This window comes from Cajanus cajan, chromosome 10 (genome assembly GCF_000230855.2).
Source record: "Cajanus cajan strain Asha chromosome 10, NIPB_CcT2T_4, whole genome shotgun sequence".
In the NCBI taxonomy this organism is placed as follows: Eukaryota; Viridiplantae; Streptophyta; class Magnoliopsida; order Fabales; family Fabaceae; genus Cajanus; species Cajanus cajan.
Window position 1 is genome coordinate 14147489 of NC_138526.1, and position 20376 is coordinate 14167864.

At 36.2% G+C, this 20376-nt stretch overlaps 1 protein-coding gene across 1 annotated transcript; it reads left to right on the forward strand.

Annotated features, from left to right (window-relative positions):
- The first annotated feature begins 1198 nt into the window (after positions 1-1198).
- On the forward strand, positions 1199-2398 carry LOC145952819 (small ribosomal subunit protein uS4). Its single transcript, XM_083065842.1, has 2 exons — positions 1199-1380; positions 2059-2398. The coding sequence occupies exons 1-2, from the start codon at positions 1214-1216 to the stop codon at positions 2240-2242; spliced, it is 351 nt and encodes a 116-aa protein (XP_082921968.1). The 5' UTR covers positions 1199-1213; the 3' UTR covers positions 2243-2398.
- The last annotated feature ends 17978 nt before the right edge of the window (positions 2399-20376 follow it).

The following is a 20376-nucleotide window of genomic DNA, read 5'->3' on the forward strand; positions in this document are numbered from 1 at the left end:
TAATGATTTACCCAAAAAATCAATGAAAATATTACAAATAACATATCTATGATATCACAAATAAGTTGCACATTGACCATTGGGTGGTTTGATTTTCTAAAATATTATATTTATTAATAAAATTAAACTTAAATATCATTTTTTCATAAAAAAATATTGCTTGAATTTTGATTCTTATAATATTTTTTCATTGCTTTTAGTTCTTGTCATGACTTTTTCCTCAGTTTTGGATGAAATGTTAAAAAATTGGCATTGTTCCAATTAAATTTAAGCCACTTTATGTTTGACATATAATCAATGTTGAATCAAACACGATCATATCACTACAAAAAAAATGATAAATAGTGGAGGTTATTTTGCGGAGGTTTTAAAACCCTCCTTAAATTATTAAAATCTGCCGTTTTTTTGTTTAATTTGCAGAGGTTTATAACTCCCTCTAATTAAAATATTATTTTAATTTATAGAGGTTTATAATCTCCTCTAATTAAAAAATATTTTTCCACTTAAATGTTTTTTCTCTAAAAGTTAAAACAAAAAGAAATTAGTATGTGACTCTACAAGTACTTCCCTCTCAAAAGATAAAAAAAAATCTTTTCATTTCCCTCTTAAAAGAATCAGAAAAAGAAATCCCTAAACCCTCTTTATCAATCTTTTCATTTCCCTCTTAAAAGAATCAGAAAAAGAAATTCTTAAACCCTCTTTATCAGTACATGGCTCCTTAATGTTTCCTAAATCCTGTGATGATTCCTGAGCCTCCAAAGTGAACCCTAAATCCTGTTTCCATCATTTTGATTCCTTTTGACGCTTGAGATTCCGGTGAGGGTGAGGGAGGACGAACGAGAATGCCCGTTACGTGACTGAAACGTGTCTCGACACCGACTGGATGGGCCGCGAGGTCTACGGAGGAACGGTTGGGGAGGGCAAGGCCTATGATAGGGGCGTGCGCGCAGGTGCCTTGGGCCGTTGATTTCTTACTTTTTTTTTGTTTCGTTTGACAGATGGGAAAACATTCAAGAAGCCTCGGCGTCCGTGCGAGAAGGAGCGTCTTGATGCGGAGCTGAAGCTTGTCGGAGAGTACGGGCTCCGGTGCAAGCGAGAGCTGTGGAGGGTACAGTACGCCCTCAGCCGCATCCGCAACAACGCCAGGAACCTTCTGACACTCGACGAGAAGAACCCTCGCAGGATCTTCGAGGGCGAGGCTCTACTTCGCAGGATGTTCCGCTACGGTCTCCTCGACGAGACCCAGAACAAGCTCGATTACGTTCTCGCTCTCACTGTCGAGAACTTCCTCGAGCGCCGCCTCCAAACCCTTGTTTTCAAGTCCGGCATGGCCAAGTCCATTCACCACGCTAGGGTTCTCATCAGGCAGAGGCATATCAGGTTCCTCCGTTTTCGCAATCTCATTGATGGTTGTGTTAGTTGCGAGTTAATTGTGTTTTGTTTTGGTGAATTTTTTTTATTTTTTGGGCGCTGTGTTTGTTAGTTTATAGTAGTATTGTGGACTAATTGGATATGTTTAGGGAAATTTCATTTTTTGATTTGCCTTTTCACTTTGTTGGATTGCCTGCATTTTGTGATGAAGCCCCATTTGTGTGATTTTGTGTGTTTGGGTAAACCACATAATTATGATTCTTGTGGTAAACCACATCAGGAGGAATAGGGTTCAATTATTCTTATGCAAGTTGTATGTTGTTTATATAAGCTGTTTGGGTAATATAAAATAAGATCAAACAAATTAGCTGCAAATGAGATTGAGTATGATTGGATATAAGTTTAAAAGATTTTGTGTGCTGGAAAAGGCTTTTTATTTTCTGTAGGGGGAAGTACTCAAGTTTTTCTGAGCTTGTATCCATTTAGATTTTAGACTCATAATGTTTTTGCGTAATTTTGATTTTAATCATGTAGGGTTTATAAAAGGACCTTGTTTTGCATGAACTGAATGGGGGTTTATCATTCTTTTGATTTTCTGGTTTTATTCGCTTGAAGATGAAGCTGTCGATGTATGCTATCTATTGTTTTGGTGATGGCAATTTTTTATTTTTGTTTTGGGATTGGCAGGGTTGGTAGGCAAGTGGTGAACATTCCATCTTTCATGGTGAGGGTTGACTCTCAGAAGCACATTGACTTCTCGCTTACTAGTCCTCTTGGTGGTGGACGCCCCGGAAGAGTGAAGAGAAAGAACCAAAGGGCTGCTGCTAAGAAGGCTGCCGGTGGTGATGGGGATGAGGAAGATGAGGATTAGACTGTTAATTTTGTCTTTCTCTAGTGGTATTAGACCTTGTGCCACCTTTTACCTTGCTTCCCTAGTTTATGCTTATTGATTGTTATACTTTTTCCGTTCTTGGTTCCTTGTTTGAGAATATAATTTGCGTGATATATTATGTTTTTTGAACTTAAATATTTTAAAGTATCAAGATTTTCCCTTAATAACTTTGGTGGTGATTGATTGGTTTACTGGCATCTACTTATGAACTTGTAGTGTCCCCTGAGTATTTTCACCTGGTTTAAAACATCATAATTTCTTTGGTGATTGAATCAAACATGTCTGTGTTACTCTAGTTTTACGTCCCTGAAGATATACAGGGAAAAGCTTGAGTCTCATTCATAGTAATTAAATAACATTATTAGGTTATAGCATGGGCAATGTGAGTCGGATAACTTCTAAGCCACACTACCACACTGACATGTAAAAGCATGTTGGGGCTTAAACATTATTGTGAAACCCAAAGATAGCATATAGAAGTGGTTGGTTACTTATTCCATTAAATGCTTATTTTATTAATCGATTCCATCGTAATGTAGAATCATTTTAAATTGGTTGAGTGAGTTATATATGGTTCTTTGTTTTCAATTTTTAAATTAGTGTCACCTCATCCAAAGTTACAAGGTTTTAATTAAAAGAAATCATATATAATCTTCGATATCTAGTATCTAGTATTTATATAGTTTATCTTGATGTCTCTCTTGTTTTGATTAAATATTGTAATCTTTATTTTTATGTGTTTACAACCTGCATTACATTTTTATAGTTTAGTAAGAAGTTCACACTTGTCTAAATAATATTGTTTACTGTTACACTTCTTTAAAGGTAATAATTTGACTTTTTATTAATTATTTTAATCTTGTTTTAATTTACATAGTATGTCATGTTTAATTTTATTGTTCTTTAAAATAATTGTTTGGAATTGATTTTTTTATTTATTGATTGTCATTATGATATAGTATGTGTGATACACCCTTGTATATAGTATATATAACTAACTATTTTTTCTTTTCTTATTTCAGCTAAATGATGCTTCAAGTGTTTCTAATACACCTTTGGATGCAAGAGGATCTTCTGGTGCTAGCAACCCTTAGTTTTCTTATAATGTATTTTGGATTTAAATTTTAATTAGTACAAGACTAATATTACTTTGTTATGGATTTTATGTCATACTTTGATTTACAATAGAAATTTGAATTGTAAATTTTTGAACTATACACTGTTATTTTTGTTATTGGAAATATAATTTCTACGTCTACATTATGAGTATTCTTTTATTACATTTTTTATAGATATCATAAGAAAATGGGAAATTGTAATACATGTAAATTATGAAATTAAAATAAGTATAAAAAATTGTCATATACAAGAAAATAGGGAGAATTAGAAACTCGACTGTAAAATCTCTATTGTTAGAATGCTTTAAAAAAAACCTCCATAGTTAGTATAGTTTTAAAACATCTTTCAATAAACCTTCATAGTTAGTTTAGGTTTAAAGCCTCCTTTAAAAAACCTCCATAGTTAGTGTAGGTTTAAAACCTCCTTTAAAAAACCTCCATAGTTAGCGTAGGTTTAAAACCTCCTTTAGAAAACCTCCACAGTTAGTGTAGGTTTAAAACCTCCACAAAAAAACCTCCGCAAAATACTATCGATACCAGAGGTTTTTAAAAACCCCTGCTAATTGCTTGTGGCGAATGTAACTGCGGAGGTTTTTGAAAACCTCTGCAATTTATTTTGCGGAGGGTAAAAACCTCCACTAAACGCAAAAACAATCTCCATTATTTAGCACATTTGTTGTAGTGTATGCATCTAATACTCCATTTTGATGATAACAAAATAATGATCTTGAAGAGACTAATATTTGTCTAAGTCATTATAGGATACATGGGTCTAAGGATACAAAAGGATTGAAGACCAAAAATGTTTTTGTAATGAATGTCTTTTGTAATCATGTAAAAAATAAATAATAATAAGACTTAGTAACTTAAGATAGTCAACGTTTAACATGTTATGATGAGTGTTTGTGTCTTCTAAGTGTTCACAAGTCTAAAGCTTATTGAACATCTTCATGCCTTATTATGTGCTTTCAAATGTTCGAAGAACATTATGTGATAAGTTGTCAAATGTTTTGTACGTATAATAATGTTATTATGCTTTATTTAATAATTCTTGTGCATTCATAGAATGGTATAGTGAGCCAGACTAGTGCCAGATCTAGAAAAGGAAAGTCAAGTTACAAACAGAATTGTTAGCACCTGAAGTAATGAATTCAAATTGTGTTTTCTTATCTCCTTCCCTTTCCATGTCTATTCATTTATAAGGACCTGAATCTTTGAAAGAGTGTGAAGAATGACCATATTTAAGAAGATCAAACCTCGTACTTCAAACCAAGTGTAAAGGGTTATCATCAACATATATATATATATATATATATATATATATATACACACACACACACACACACACACATATATATATATATATATATATATATATATATATATATATATATATATAAAGCCTATAAGTACAAGAAAATATAAAGGAAAAAAGCTAATAGTTGTTACCTTGTGAATATTGTAAAATGTTATAGTTGTGCTAAATTATGAATATTTTCTCTAACTGTTGTAACCATCATTCAATGGACAATCCTTTGAGAAGCATTTAAGTTAGCAAACCTTTCCTTAGCAAGTCATCTTCATTAAGTGTACCAAACTTATATATCCTCTCTATGATAGTTAACTTATACAAACCTACCTTCATACATTTTTAAGTTTGAATAGGCTAGTTAAAGAATACTACAATGTGTAGTTGCATCTATAGCCACGAGTAGTATACAGCATACTTGTCTTGTAAAAGGTTTTACTAGTTAGTGGAACCCTTTGAATTCGAAGTTAACTAGATGTAGCTCATCTTGAGTGAACCAATATAAAAATACAAAGCATTTTTATCTATCATTTATTCCCTCACACTTATCAGATGAAAAAGGTTTCAAGAATTTATAATTTTTCATTTGTGAAAGGCTTTAAAACCTACAAACACACATGCCTAAAACAATAAAATGCATGCTCAAGAATAACCTAAAAGCACACAACAAGATTGATTCACAAACATTGATGTATGAATCAAAAAACATGCAAGACAATGTGAATTGTTCTATAGATTTATAGTTGTGACACAAGAACAACACATATAGAATTAAGAACAACACATATAGAATGAATTTAGACACCATACAACATGTTTTGACCAAACAAAAACAACAAAGAAGCTTAAGATAGTATTTACCAAACATGCTCTTGATACCAAATGATGAAAACCTTAGGAGCAACTTATAGACACCTAATTTTTTCCAAGACATGCAAACAAGGAAATGGATCTTTAGTACGAGACAAAGGAATTCCCGAAGGCCCAAATATGACGACAAAACGGACCAATATGACTCTAGAAGGCCTGAAAACCCAAAATGATGAATTAAGAGCCCAGAACGGGTTGTTCCCAATGTGGAACGACCCACTCCAAGCTTCTAAAATAGCCTAGAAACCCTATGTCAAAATAGGGCATTCCCAATTCAGAACGGGCCATTTTGACCCAGGTTGTTATGAGTTAATTTTAAATCTGAAATAGGTTGTTCTAATTTTGAAACGGGCCATTCCAGATTCAAAAATTGCTCATAACAAACTAATTCGGAATGCCCCATTTTGGTCAAGTATGATGTCCATATATACGAGACTCAAATACAGTGCTCAAAGAGGTAAAATGGCCTACTAGAGTCCTATATAGCTCAAAACCTTCTCTTTCTCCCCCTCTTTGTATTTCTTGAGATTTGTGAGATAAATTATAGTGTGAAAGGTAGCCAAAAAACACTTCAAGTCCATCATATTTGAAGTATATTTCATAAAAGCTCATTCAAGAGGTATTCCCATCAAATTCTTTCTCAATCATCTACAATTTCTATCATAAACATTTCCATAAATAAAAGTAATCATGTAGACATCTTAAATTCAATCCTGTAATTTTAAATTTAAGTATATAAATAACCATTAATAAAGGGGACTTAAATATTTGAACTTTTATTCTCATTTGCGTTAATTTTGTCATGGGATACCGATATAGGGTGTTGTAGGGTGCTTAATACCTTCCCTACGCATAACTGACCCTCGAATCCAAGGTTGGCTATGAAGGCCGTTTTGGTAATTTTTATAAAAAATCTTTCCCTTTTCTGATGTTTTGAGTAAAATATCGGTGGCAACTCCTTTGAACTCTTTTCTAAAACTATTTATTAGGGATTAGACTAGTTTCTAGGCATTCCCTAATTGGAGACCGTACTAAATTCTGGCATTCTCTTTCTCCCTAACTGTTTTCAATCTTGGGGTGTCAACATTCATGTTTGTTTGAATTCTTGTAATATTATGTGTGCAAGGTGTTTGTAAAACAATATTATAGTGAATGATCTTTGATTTAGTGGGGTGCTAAATTAGGGAAAACTAGATGTAGGCCAAGTGGATGACTGAACCAATATAAATTTCTGTGTTCTTTATCTTCTTACCCTTATCTTTAAAGAATCTTGCTAATTTCTTGTTTAAAGAATATAAAGATTTATGAGATATGAAATTTAATTGTAGTACCAACTTTGATATTTATTCTTCATTACAAGAAAAACTGTTATTATCTACGAAATATTACCTACGGAATTTTTTTCCGTAGATAATGTTTAGTTATCTATGAAATATTATCTACGAAATTTTTTCTGTAGATAATTTTTAGTTATCTACGAAATATTATCTACGAAATTTTTTTTGTAGATAATGTTTAGTTATTTGTACGGATAAAATCCGTAGATAACAACTTTCGTGGGTTATCTACAAAAAACTTTTCATAGATAACAACTTTCGTGGGTTATCTACAGAAAACTATCTGTAGATAACGTTATCTACGGATTTTAGATAACAACTTTCGTGGTTATCTACGAAAAATTTTCTGTAGATAACGTTATCTACGGAAAAAGTCGATAGATAACAACTTTTGTGGGTTATTTACGAAAAATTTTTCATAGGTAACGTTTATCTACGAAAAATTAGAAAATAAAACAAGAATAAATTTAAGATGAATAAATATATTAAGTTAATTAATAATTTATTTAAAATATTAAAATTTAATTTATAAAAATAATATTTTAAAAGAGAATGGTTATAATAACACCGGTGTAACTTTTACTAAGTATTACACCGCTCAATAACTTTATATTAAATGTAAATTTTATAAATTCAACCGTTAGATTGAAAGTTTTTTACCCTTAGCTCATATATAGAAAATTTTATATTAATTCAAGATGATTTGATACTTCATTCTTGTAAAACAAAATTGACATAATATATACATTTCAAAATATACTAAAATATGTATACTTTGATTACTTTCAAGTTGTTGTTCAATTTTAACAAAATTTTATATAAACATATAAAGTGATATGAACTTTCAATCTAATGGTTGGGTTTACAAAATTCACATTAAATATAAAGTTATTGAGCGGTGTAATACTTAGTAAAAGTTACACTAGTGTTATTATAGCCCTTATCATTTTAAAATATATAAATTATTATTTAAACTTTTAAATTTATAATAAATAAATTAAATTGTATCATCATAATATTAATTTTAAATAGAAATAAGTATATTATTAATTGTACAAGTAAGTATATATATATAAATAAAGATTAATTAAATATAATATAATTATTATTATTGGTAATATAATTATTATATTTTTTTTATAGCGGTCTGGACACACCAAAATGAATGGGACCCAAAAATTGTATAAGTATGAGATTGTATAGTTTAGGATGACTTAAATGAATTAATTTGTACTACTTATACTGACAACATGCATCTGCTTTTCGGTAGCTTATCTCATCAGAACTCCACAGTTAAGCGTGTTTGACTTGGAGTAATATAGGAATGGGTGACCTTCTAGAAAGTTTTCTAGAAAATGTGCAGTAAGGACAAAACACGTTGAAAAGTGAAGTGTCATGAAATAGCATCTTTGAGAGGCCAAATATGAGGGTTTGTACATTAATAAATTTATTAAAATTAAAAAAAAATTCAAAGGTAATTTACGGATAAAATCTATAGATAACAACTTTCGTGGGTTATCTACGAAAAACTTTTCGTAGATAACATTATCTACGGAAAAAATCCGTAGATAACAACTTTCGTGGGTTATCTATAGAAAATTTTCCGTAGGTAATGTTATTTACAAAAACTTTTCCGTAGGTAACGTTATCTACGACCTTATTACCTATGAATCTTTGGTTGTAGATAATCTGTAGATAATTAAGACTTATCTACAGATTTTCATGCTTATCTACAGATTTCTTCCATAAATAATCCTAATTTTTCTTGTAGTGCTTGTAATTGAAATTGATTGAAAAGAAGGTAATATAAAATCAACCTTTGTTACAAGTGATTGTTTCATTGCATCATAACTTTGATATTTTGATACGTTGGTAATAAACCTTGTAATGTACTGTTCTTTGTTAATTTGAATTGAGTAAAGGTTGAATTTTAGATATCTTGGTAGGTCTTTATCAAGAATTGAGTAAAGGTTGAATTTTAGATATCTTGGTAGGTTGAATTTTATGATAGAATCTATTCAACCCCCCTTCTAGATTCTAGTAAACTGGGACCAACAATTGGTATCAAGAGCTTAGAATTTGAAAATTAGTCAAGTTAGATCCACTAATTCCTTAAGATGGCTAGTAATCAGTTACCATTTGCTGAAGGTGCCTCTATAAATGGACCTCCTCTCTTTTGTGGGGATAATTACCCCTTTTGGAAAGTTAGAATGAAAATCTTTATGGAATCTGTTCATAGAAACATATGGCAGCTGTGATTAGTGAATACAAAACTCCTACTAAAACTAAAAATGGAAAAGAAATAGAGAAATTTTTTGATAGATGGGATCAAAATGAGATTAAAAAGGTTGAAAATGATGCAAAGGCTTTAAACCCACTACTAATACTAAAAATATGAAAAATCTTGACCCTTAATACAAGGTCAAATGATGTAAAAGTTTCCAAGTAACATACCCAAAACCCTAAGGGTATGACCTATAAAGAAGGATAAAAGTTTCTTACAAATACAAAGGAAAAAAAACACCTATACAAGTATCTATTATGTACAAAGTACTATACAAGGTATATACAATAGAGACTAAGGAACTAATAAGAGAAATCATACTCAATGCTCACATAGAGCATAGGTCTCATAGGCACATCCTTTGTAGAAGCCTCCTAACCATGGACCTAGTTAAAGGCTCAATGGTCTTCAAGTGAAATTTCCTCTAATTTTCCTCCATCGCCGTTCTAGTGTTTTTCTTTTCTCCATAGTTTGGTATCAGAGCTTAGCCTTTGATGAGGTTGAGCACCTAATAGTGCCAAAGGAAAAGATCCGAAGATGACAAGTAGTGAAGGACAATACCTACTAGAAAAAGTTTTTCTTACAAGGCTTCCAACCTTCAATAGAGAAAACTACTCATATTGGAAAGATAAAATGAAAATGTTCATTAAATCCACCCATTAGCAACTATAGAAGATCATTATAGAAGGAGGTGTTGTTATAACAGACAGAGAACCAACTTACACACAATGACAACAATATATTGCAACTCAACACCAAGGCCATATACATCTTGGCTTGCTCATTATCGAAAATCGAATACAACAAGTTTTGTAGCTGCAAAATAGTAAAAGAATTATTGGAAGCCATTAGAGTAACTCATGAGGGTATTGAAGATGTCAAACTCAAGTGAATTGCCACTCTTTAGATACACTATGAGTTGTTCTCCATGAAGGAGAATGAAACCATTGATGAGATGTTTAGAAGATTCCAAACAATTCTTAATGGGATAAAATCCCTAGGATTTGAGTTTTCCAAAGCTTAGAATAATCTCAAGGTCTTGGATAATCTTCCTAGGATCTTGGAACCTAAAGCCATGACCATATCAAAAGCACGTGATCTAAAAACCTTTATTCTTGATGAACTTCTAAAAGCTTTTAGAGTTCATGAAGTTCACCAAAACAATAGAGACCAACTTAAGGCAAATGACTTTGCTACTTGAAGAAGTCATGAAGCTAGCAAAATAAGAGAAAAGGGTAAAGCTCTAAAGGTTGAATCTAAGCTCAACAACTCAAATGAAATTTCTTAGAAATCAACAGATGATGAGATATCTCTCATGTCTAAAAAGTTCAAGAACATGTTGAAAAAGAAAGGAAAATTGAGAATTTTCCATAAAAAAAGGACAAACTCAAAAGACCTACTCAAGACGACATCAAGGAGGTCACTTGCTATGAGTGTAAGGAGCCTGGACACATAAAGGTTAAATGCCCTACACTCAAAAGGCGATGGACCAGTAAGAAGAAAGCCAAGAAAGGTCTAATGGCTGCATGGAAAGATCTGGAAAGTAACAATAATAGTTTAAATGATGCAAAAACCAAGGCAAACACAAATGTTGATATAGACAATATAAAGATAAAGGTAAAATTTGACTCTAGTTTTTGTACTTTTGATAGTTTTGATGAGGAAAAGATGACTTATGAAATTCTTCTAGAAGACTCTTACATGATCAATCTTGAGTACAAAAGAATCAAAGAAAAATGTAGTCTTACAAAAAAGAAAATGATGAACTCTAGAAAGATATGTCAGACGTTACTAGAGAGATTCAAATTCTCAAACAAGAGATCATTAGCAATGTTCCTATTGAGATCACAAAATTACTTAAAACAAATAACTTGGAAAGGACCTTGTTAAGTTTGTAGATAGATCTTTAAAAATAAACATGCTTTTAAAACATAGAAGATTTTCATCTAACGAAGATGGTCTCGAGTTCGATTCTAAATCTAAAACATCACACTCTAGACCTAAGACTACCTTTTGTAACACTTGTGGAAAAGGAGGACATCCTCCAAGTACTAACAAGAAAGGATCCAAAAAGGTTTGGGGTACCAAAATCTCAAATAATCCTTATTTCATATATCTTTGATGGGAAAATGGAAGGATTCACATTGGTACTTGGATAGTGGATGCTCACGACACATGATGGGAGAAAGGTTTATGTTCCTAGACCTTCAACCTCATGAAGGATCAATTTCTTTTGGAGGTAGTGGAAAAGGAAAAAATCAAAGGTATAGGTTGTCGCCACCCGCCGAAACGGACGTTGGCATTCGCGACGATGGTCGGACTCTTTTTAGAGTTTGGAAAAAATGATAGATTGTTAGAGCGACTTATTCTCAAACTGAGACCTCATCGAACTAACAATATTTATTAAATGACTCTCACCAATCCATGTTAATCCCAAGCGGGACCCTCCATGGATTAGTGGTTTTCGCAAAAAGAAGGGTTCTTGGAGTCGCCACCAATGTTTTACTCAAAACATTGGAAAAAGATATAAGGCAATTGATTTTCGTAAATCAACTTCGGCCATTACAACCAGAGTTGGGTAAGGGAGTCGGTTACGTGTGAGGAAGGTGTTAGCACCCCACAAAGCCCCTTTTGGGTTCCCTATGACGAATTATTTCATAAATAATAGTATAAAGTTACTAAATTACCCCTTTTTATTAGAAACGATTATAGATAAAATATTTACATGATGAAAGCTCTAAACATGTAATGCAACAATCAAAAATCAATAAAAGCAGTAAAAGAAAAGATTTAGAAAGAAACCTCCGAAGCGGGCTTTTATATATATATGAACAACGTTAGGAAGCTTTTTGGCGCTCCTTCCCACTACACGTCCGCTCGCTCCTTTCCCCTAAAGACAAAATTTTTACTATGGAAATCAAAGAGATTTCCCTTCGACTTGTTCGAATCTCAAGCTAATGGCTCGTGACTCAAGAACTTCGTCGGATCGACTCCCGGAGAGATATCTAGGGCAGAGAAAAGCTCAAAAACCCAAGAATCCTCAGCAGGAGGGTTGAGGAATCAGTAAAAAGTGTGGAAGGACGTGCCAATGACGTCCTATTTATAGGATTGAGGCGCAATACGGCCTGGGAGGTCAATACGGCCCGTATTGAGTTTTTGAACTACAATACGGCCGTATTGAATTCAATACGGCCGTATTGAAGTTCAAAAACTTCAATACGGCCGTATTGGTTTCAGTGTGGCCGTATTGTAGTTCAAAAAGTTCAATACGGCCGTATTGGTTTCAGTGTGGCCGTATTGTAGTTCAAAAAGCTCAATACGGCCGTACTGAACCTCTGGGAGGGCGTATTGAGCTCCAATCCTCACACACCCTTATTCTAAGCTACTCTAAGACTTCTAGACATACAAAGAATCATCCTAGGGTCTTCCAGGAGTCCTTCCGGGTGACTTTCCTTCGGTCTTTGAGAGTCTTTGAGCTTTATTTTCGACTCGGACAATTTTAGGGTCTACAGCTGCCCCCCCTTTACTTAGTCAAACGGATTTTTGGTGTACCGGTTGACAAGTAAAGGAGTTGACCCAATTGTCCGGGGAACAGGCCACCCTTCCGACTTGTAGTGTCTTCAGGTGGGAAAACTGTTGAGTAGCCTCTCCAGGTTGAGTATTAGTCGTCGCCTCTCCAGGCTCGTTGCATACCTCGGTGTTTCTGACAACCTCGATAGCGTGAGTTTGCCCTCTCTAGGGTGTGCATGCCTCCATGTTTCTGACGATGTTGGCAGCTGCATACCTCCGTGTTTCTGACGATGGGGTAGCTGAGTATTAGTCGTCGCCTCTCCAGGCTCGTGCATACCTTGGTGTTTCTGACAACCTCGGTAGCGTGAGTTTTCCCTCTCCAGGGTGTGCATGCCTCCATGTTTCTGACGATGTTGGCAGCTGCGTACCTCCGTGTTTCTGACGACGGGGTGGCTGAGTATTAGTCGTCGCCTCTCCAGGCTCGTGCATACCTTGGTGTTTCTGACAACCTCGGTAGCTGCATACCTTCGTGTTTCTGACGACGGGGTAGCTGAGTATTAGTCGTCGCCTCTCCAGGCTCGTTGCATACCTCAGCGTTTCTGATCACTTTGGCAGCTTGAGTTTGCCCTCTCCAGGGTCTGTGGTTTGCCCTCCCCAGGGTTGCATACCTCCGTGCTTCTGGTCACTTTGGTAGCGTGAGTTTGCCCTCTCCAGGGATTTGAGATGATTTTGTCTCCACAGTCCACGATGTTGTTTCGACGGTTGTTTTCGATTTGGGTGCCGCTGAGGGCTGGATAACGCAGGGATCCGTCTAGGGGATGTGCAGTTACTCATAGGTTCTTGTGTCCCAACTTTCCATTGCGTAGTTGGTGCCCACTGGGGAAATTCTGATTCCTTGGGGATGCAGACACAAAGATGCTCTTTCTGATGTGAGCGATGCCTTATGATTGGCTGACGTCCTTTCGACGTTTGTGGAGTATCCCGGTTATCCTTATTCGGGTGACTCTTTTTTGATTTCCTGGTTTTGTTTCCTCTGCGTAGGCTGTTATCCGTTGGGGGATTCTGTCATTTTGATCTTTTCTGATTTTCCCTTTTTTTTTTTTTTTGAAGGAGTGCCTCTGAGTAGGCGAATGGGGATTGAGGATCTTGTGTATCCCAGAGTATTATTTAGAAAGCCTCTGCAGGCTTAGCTTCACTCGTCGCTTGAGTTGGAAAGTCGTCTTCCACTGAGGAAGTCTGAGTCTTTTGACTCGGATGCTCTGTTTGGATGATCATGCTTCCGTTGAGGAATCTTGCTGATCTTGCCCTGATAGCTTTCACTGGGAATTCGGCCCAAGAGTGCAAGCTGAGATATCTCTGGGGAGTATTATTTCGGCAAGCCTCTCCAGGCTCAGTTATTCTGTATTTTCTGATTTTTGCCTTTTCTCTTTTTTTTGTCGATTTTTTGGCTTTTTAATGGTAATGAAAAGAGTGGGGCACAGCCCGAGCAAGAAATCCACCGAGTAGACCGTCGCGCCGTAGCTATTCGTCGACTCCGTGACGCCGACGGTAGCCAGAAACTCCTTCGTCGCAGTCGGATAGATCTTAGGGTGGGGGTCAAGGAGGAACCCCCATCCTATGGCGTTGATGTAGCTTCTGACCTCATCCTCCCATTCCATTGCCCGGAGGATGTTGAAGTCGAGCACCCTCGACGGATGGAAGACGAACGTCTCGAGGAACTCCAGCCTCTCTTGATGCCGCGCGGTCATTTCGAGTTGCGCGGGGACCCTATGCCTCTTTCTTGATGACTCGGCCATTTCTCAGAATTGGAAAGATCTCAAACACACTCACAGACAAAGTATGCAGAGGGATGAGGATGCTGTTGATGTACAAAAGAATGGGCCAATACGGGCCGTATTGAATTCAATACGCCCGTATTGGTGTGGACGTTATGGCCAATGCTGCTGTATTTATTTCAGTACGCCCGTATTTGAGTTGAAAATTTGTTCATAACCCTAATTTTAGTACGGGTGTACTGAACATGGTACGGGCGCATTGTTTTTTCTGAAGTTTATATTTTTTTTTTGTTTTTTTGTTTTTTTGTTTTTTGTTTGTTTTTTCAATAAACAGAGAATAAGTGATCTTCCAGTACACCTATCATCTGTATGCATGTATGTGGTATGATGCACCTAATTCTATTTGATTTATTTTTTCAAAAGAATTAACCGATGCGTTTTTCTGTTTGGATTTTTGCCATTCCTCTAGACAGGCTGTGCGCTGCCGATTTCTGTAACCGAGGAATGATGCGTGTTATATTGAGATTGGTGTCATCAACCCAGTGATCCTTCCCTTCCTTTAGAAGATGTATTAACCCTCCTATTGACCACTATATCTCCATGTTTCCGCTAGATTACTCTAAAACCGTTTGGGACAAGAGAAAAGAAGGGAAAGATATTTTTTGTTCAGAAGTTTGTGTTTTAGAGGGGATTATTTTTTCGAAAATGGTTTTTGTAAGAATGGCTGGCCAAGGTAGGCTTATGTGTTTAGGCTTGTTTGATTAAACACTTATGAAGTTAAGGAAGTCTTGTTATTGACGTTGTGATTCGACAACTTAGATAGTTTCCTTGAACCTTTCTTTTTGAATTTAGCTCATGGTACCATCATGGATTTATTTTCGCTTTTTGATTGTCCTTATTTTTGCCTAAAACGCCCTTTTGTGGCGTCTTAGCGGACCTTTGTTTTTGTTTATTTTCGCAACCCTAACTTTTGCCTAGGTCACCCTTTCGTGGGATTCCTAGCGGGTCTTTTGCTCTTATTTTTGCGCAGCCCCCTTTTTGGGTTTCCTGCCGAGCTTTTTTGTTTTTATGATTTTTGTTCTTTAAAGGATTCCTTTTTTATCCATGATGGCACTTGTCGAGGCCAAGGAATGGTGCTCCAAGTTATCACACCCACTTTCGCATAAAAATGATGCGGGTTTATTGTTATTAAGACAATTTCAACTTCATTCATGCTTATTCAAACAGGGTTAAAAATAACGTGGTCTAGAAATTTATTGTAAGCAAGAAGAAAAGCAGTAAGAATTAATAAATAATGATTTTATTATAATTCTAACGGAAACATGTGCCCTATCGAGGCTCGGGGGTCGGGCTGTCCCCGAGGAGTGATCTCTAATAGTCATCAGGTCTATACATCCCTATCGGAAGAAGAAGAACACTTGATGACGACGACCGGCCTTGACACTTGTGAACCGACCTTCCTAAAGATCTGGCTTAAAGAACGTCGAGAAGGATCTTTGTTCCTCTTCGTCCTTTGATCTTTATTAGGGTTGTATCCTAACCCTTGTTTCCCCGGATTGTCCTTAATAGTGGGTAGCTCGGGAATTCCTTGGGAATCCTTGCCAAGTCCTTGTCCAGGCAAGTATCCGTTCTTGGTGAGCATGTAGGCTACCTTCTTCATTTCTCGGGGAAACGTTTCGACATTGGCAATCTCCAATGCTTGGAAGACGGTCTCTAGAACTTCCTCTGCTGCATCCACGTAAGGTATGGCAGATGGCTTGCTGATGAGTATGTCATCTTCGGCTTGTACAGTCACCAGCTTGTCACCCACTATGAATTTGACTTTCTGGTGGAACGTAGAGGGAACAGCTTTCGCATCATGAATCCAAGGTCGGCCGAGGAGACAGCTGTATGCATGAGTAATGTCCATCACTTGAAATTCGACATTAAAGATGGTGGGTCCAATTTGGAATGGAAGATTAATTTCTCCCACCACTTCTCTTTTAGAACCGTCGAAAGCTCGGACGATCATGTTGCTCGGGCGCATTTGGATTCCCTTGATTGCCACTTGATCAAATGTTCTTTTTGGCATCACATTCAAGGAAGATCCATTATCCACCAAGACTTTAGCGATGTGATATTCCTTGCACTTTACAGAGATGTGCAAGGGCTTGTTGTGATTCGGTCCCCCAGCGGGGATCTCTTCATCGGTGAAAGTGAGGTGATCATTAGCCGTGATGTGACTAACAATCCCCTCAAATTTGTCTTGGGAGATAGTGTGCGACACGTATGCTTCGTTCAAGACTTTCAACAGAGCTTGCCGATGCGGTTCGGAGCTTAGGATCAACGACAACAGAGTAATTTTTGCTGGCGTCCTATGAAGTTGATCCACGATGGAGTACTCGCTCTGTCGGATGTATTTTAACAGCTCGTCAGTCTCCTCCTCGGATTCTTTATTTTCCTCGGTTTTCTCTTTTTCTTTTTCCTTTTCTTTTTCCTTTTCTTTATTCTTGGGATCTTTATCACGAAGGTCTTCGGGAGTGTAGATCCTGCCACTCCTAGTCATGCCCCCAAGTCCAGCGATGTTAGAGATATCGCTGTCGGCAGAAGAATGGATGTCGTGCATCCATGGCACAGCCTTATTCAATTCGTAGGGAAAAAGTCTTGGAGCAGTGATCCTTAACGGTGTCGGACCTTCCCCTTTATTCGTCTTGATTACCAACAACGGAGTTGATGTGCGTTCGCTTGGCGCGGTTGTTGGTTTACATTTAATAACAAACGGCGTGCGATCCATTCTGAACATACGCATCGATTAATCCTTTCTTTTTATTTAATGTTTATTAATGAATTACTAGGAGGGATGTATGAAATGTAAACCTAGATCCCTCCATGATCTTTGATAAGAATGCATGATATGAGATGATGGCGTTGAATATGCATGCATTGTGTTTATTCCACTAAGCATTATCATGTTTTCAGGATGCTCCTAAGATGATGCATGATATTGCTTGGTTTAGATAAATAACCCTTTTCTTTTTTGGGTATTTTGTTTTTTTTATATTTTTATTATTTTTTTGGGTGAAAATGGAAACTACCTATATCAATGTGATGAAGGTAGATGTTAACACCATGTAAGGGAAGATTCTTATTCCTATTTATTCTTATTTTTTTAAAAAAAGGGAATGTTGTATGTTTAAAGAATGCAATATGCTCAAACAATGTCACATAAACGATGCACAAACAATTCACTCATCCACGAACAGTCACGAGCGAATCACGAGGTAGGGGTATCCTGCAGAAAAGTGCATATGCAAGGAGGTTCTAACTGTTCTCACTGGTCTGAGGCCCCCAAGGTGCCCCCATTATAGGGACCCAATTCCTCTCGTCGTAAGTCGATGGAAAGTTCCAACGCACTATCGGATTCGAGTTCATGATTTTCACCTTGAGTGATGTTTTCCGACAACGGTCTATAGGCACCTATAGACCCATTCGACAACCGGCCGTACTAACATCCACTCCCTATGGCTTTCCACTCATGCCCCCGGGTATAGAGGGAACTGTTGTGTGCAAAGGTTCGTGTGCAGTTTGTATTTCAAACAATTGCGAAAATTTAAACATTCAACAGTTATTAAAGCCAATTAGATAAAAACATGTTATCATACAAGCGAGGGGTAACGAAGTAATTTTAAACTATTATTTTAGAAATAATTCATCACTAAATGGGACTGACTCTCGAGGCTTCCCCAGTGGAGTCGCCATCTGTCGCCACCCGCCGAAACGGACGTTGGCATTCGCGACGATGGTCGGACTCTTTTTAGAGTTTGGAAAAAATGATGGATTGTTAGAGCGACTTATTCTCAAACTGAGACCTCATCGAACTAACAATATTTATTAAATGACTCTCACCAATCCATGTTAATCCCAAGCGGGACCCTCCATGGATTAGTGGTTTTCGCAAAAAGAAGGGTTCTTGGAGTCGCCACCAATGTTTTACTCAAAACATTGGAAAAAGATATAAGGCAATTGATTTTCGTAAATCAACTTCGGCCATTACAACCAGAGTTGGGTAAGGGAGTCGGTTACGTGTGAGGAAGGTGTTAGCACCCCACAACGCCCCTTTTGGGTTCCCTATGACGAATTATTTCATAAATAATAGTATAAAGTTACTAAATTACCCCTTTTTATTAGAAACGATTATAGATAAAATATTTACATGATGAAAGCTCTAAACATGTAATGCAACAATCAAAAATCAATAAAAGCAGTAAAAGAAAAGATTTAGAAAGAAACCTCCGAAGCGGGCTTTTATATATATATGAACAACGTTAGGAAGCTTTTTGGCGCTCCTTCCCACTACACGTCCGCTCGCTCCTTTCCCCTAAAGACAAAATTTTTACTATGGAAATCAAAGAGATTTCCCTTCGACTTGTTCGAATCTCAAGCTAATGGCTCGTGACTCAAGAACTTCGTCGGATCGACTCCCGGAGAGATATCTAGGGCAGAGAAAAGCTCAAAAACCCAAGAATCCTCAGCAGGAGGGTTGAGGAATCAGTAAAAAGTGTGGAAGGACGTGCCAATGACGTCCTATTTATAGGATTGAGGCGCAATACGGCCTGGGAGGTCAATACGGCCCGTATTGAGTTTTTGAACTACAATACGGCCGTATTGAATTCAATACGGCCGTATTGAAGTTCAAAAACTTCAATACGGTCGTATTGGTTTCAGTGTGGCCGTATTGTAGTTCAAAAAGTTCAATACGGCCGTATTGGTTTCAGTGTGGCCGTATTGTAGTTCAAAAAGCTCAATACGGCCGTACTGAACCTCTGGGAGGGCGTATTGAGCTCCAATCCTCACACACCCTTATTCTAAGCTACTCTAAGACTTCTAGACATACAAAGAATCATCCTAGGGTCTTCCAGGAGTCCTTCCGGGTGACTTTCCTTCGGTCTTTGAGAGTCTTTGAGCTTTATTTCCGACCCGGACAATTTTAGGGGTCTACATAGGTAAGATAGGTAAAAATTCTATACCTACTATCCATAATGTTTTAAATGTTGAAGGTTTAAAGTACAATCTGCTTAACATAAGTCAATTTTGTGATAGTAGTATATACTATGACCTTTGACAAAGATGTATGCATAATCAAGTAAAATGATGAGTATGTGCTTTTTACTACCTAGAAGAAGAATAATCTTTGAGATTAATCTAGAAAATTTGGACAAATAGAATGTAACATGTTTGGTCTTAAAAGAAGATGAAAGATGGATTTGGCATAAAAAGCTTGGACATGTCAATTTGATACATATTTCAATCAACCAAAAAGAGTTTAGCAAAAGAACTACTTGAAATTTAAGTAGACCCGGTGTAGCATCCAAAAAAGGAATTTGCAGTCTTATCAAAATTGTGTTGCTCAACTTAAGTCAACAAAGCTTGTATATATAGGAAGACATGAAGAGTAGAACTGATGATCTGAACTTGCTCTCAATGGTGCCAAAACTCTGATAATTTCTAGTACTCAGAGTCTTGTAAATCTTTGTCCACCAAATGAGCATAAGAAAAGCCTAAGTTAGACTATCATTTTCCATGCAAGTTACCTTTCTAGAGTGTGCCAAAGCTTACATATCCTCTTCTTGAAAGTTATCTTATAACATACTTTATCTTGTAAAACTAAGAGCGTGTAGAGGCTAGTAAAAAATAATAAAAACAAAGATTTGCATCTATAAGTAAGAAGTGGCAATAAGAATACATGTAAAGTTTCATATTTTAGTAAAACCCTTTCAATTCAAAAGCAATTAAGCATACCTTAAATTGAGTGAATCAGTATAAAACAAACATGATTATATTTGTTTTTTTATCTCACACTTGTCTTAGGAATAAAAACATTTTATAACTTATATTTATGCGTTTGCAAAAATTTATCACACACATGTACTT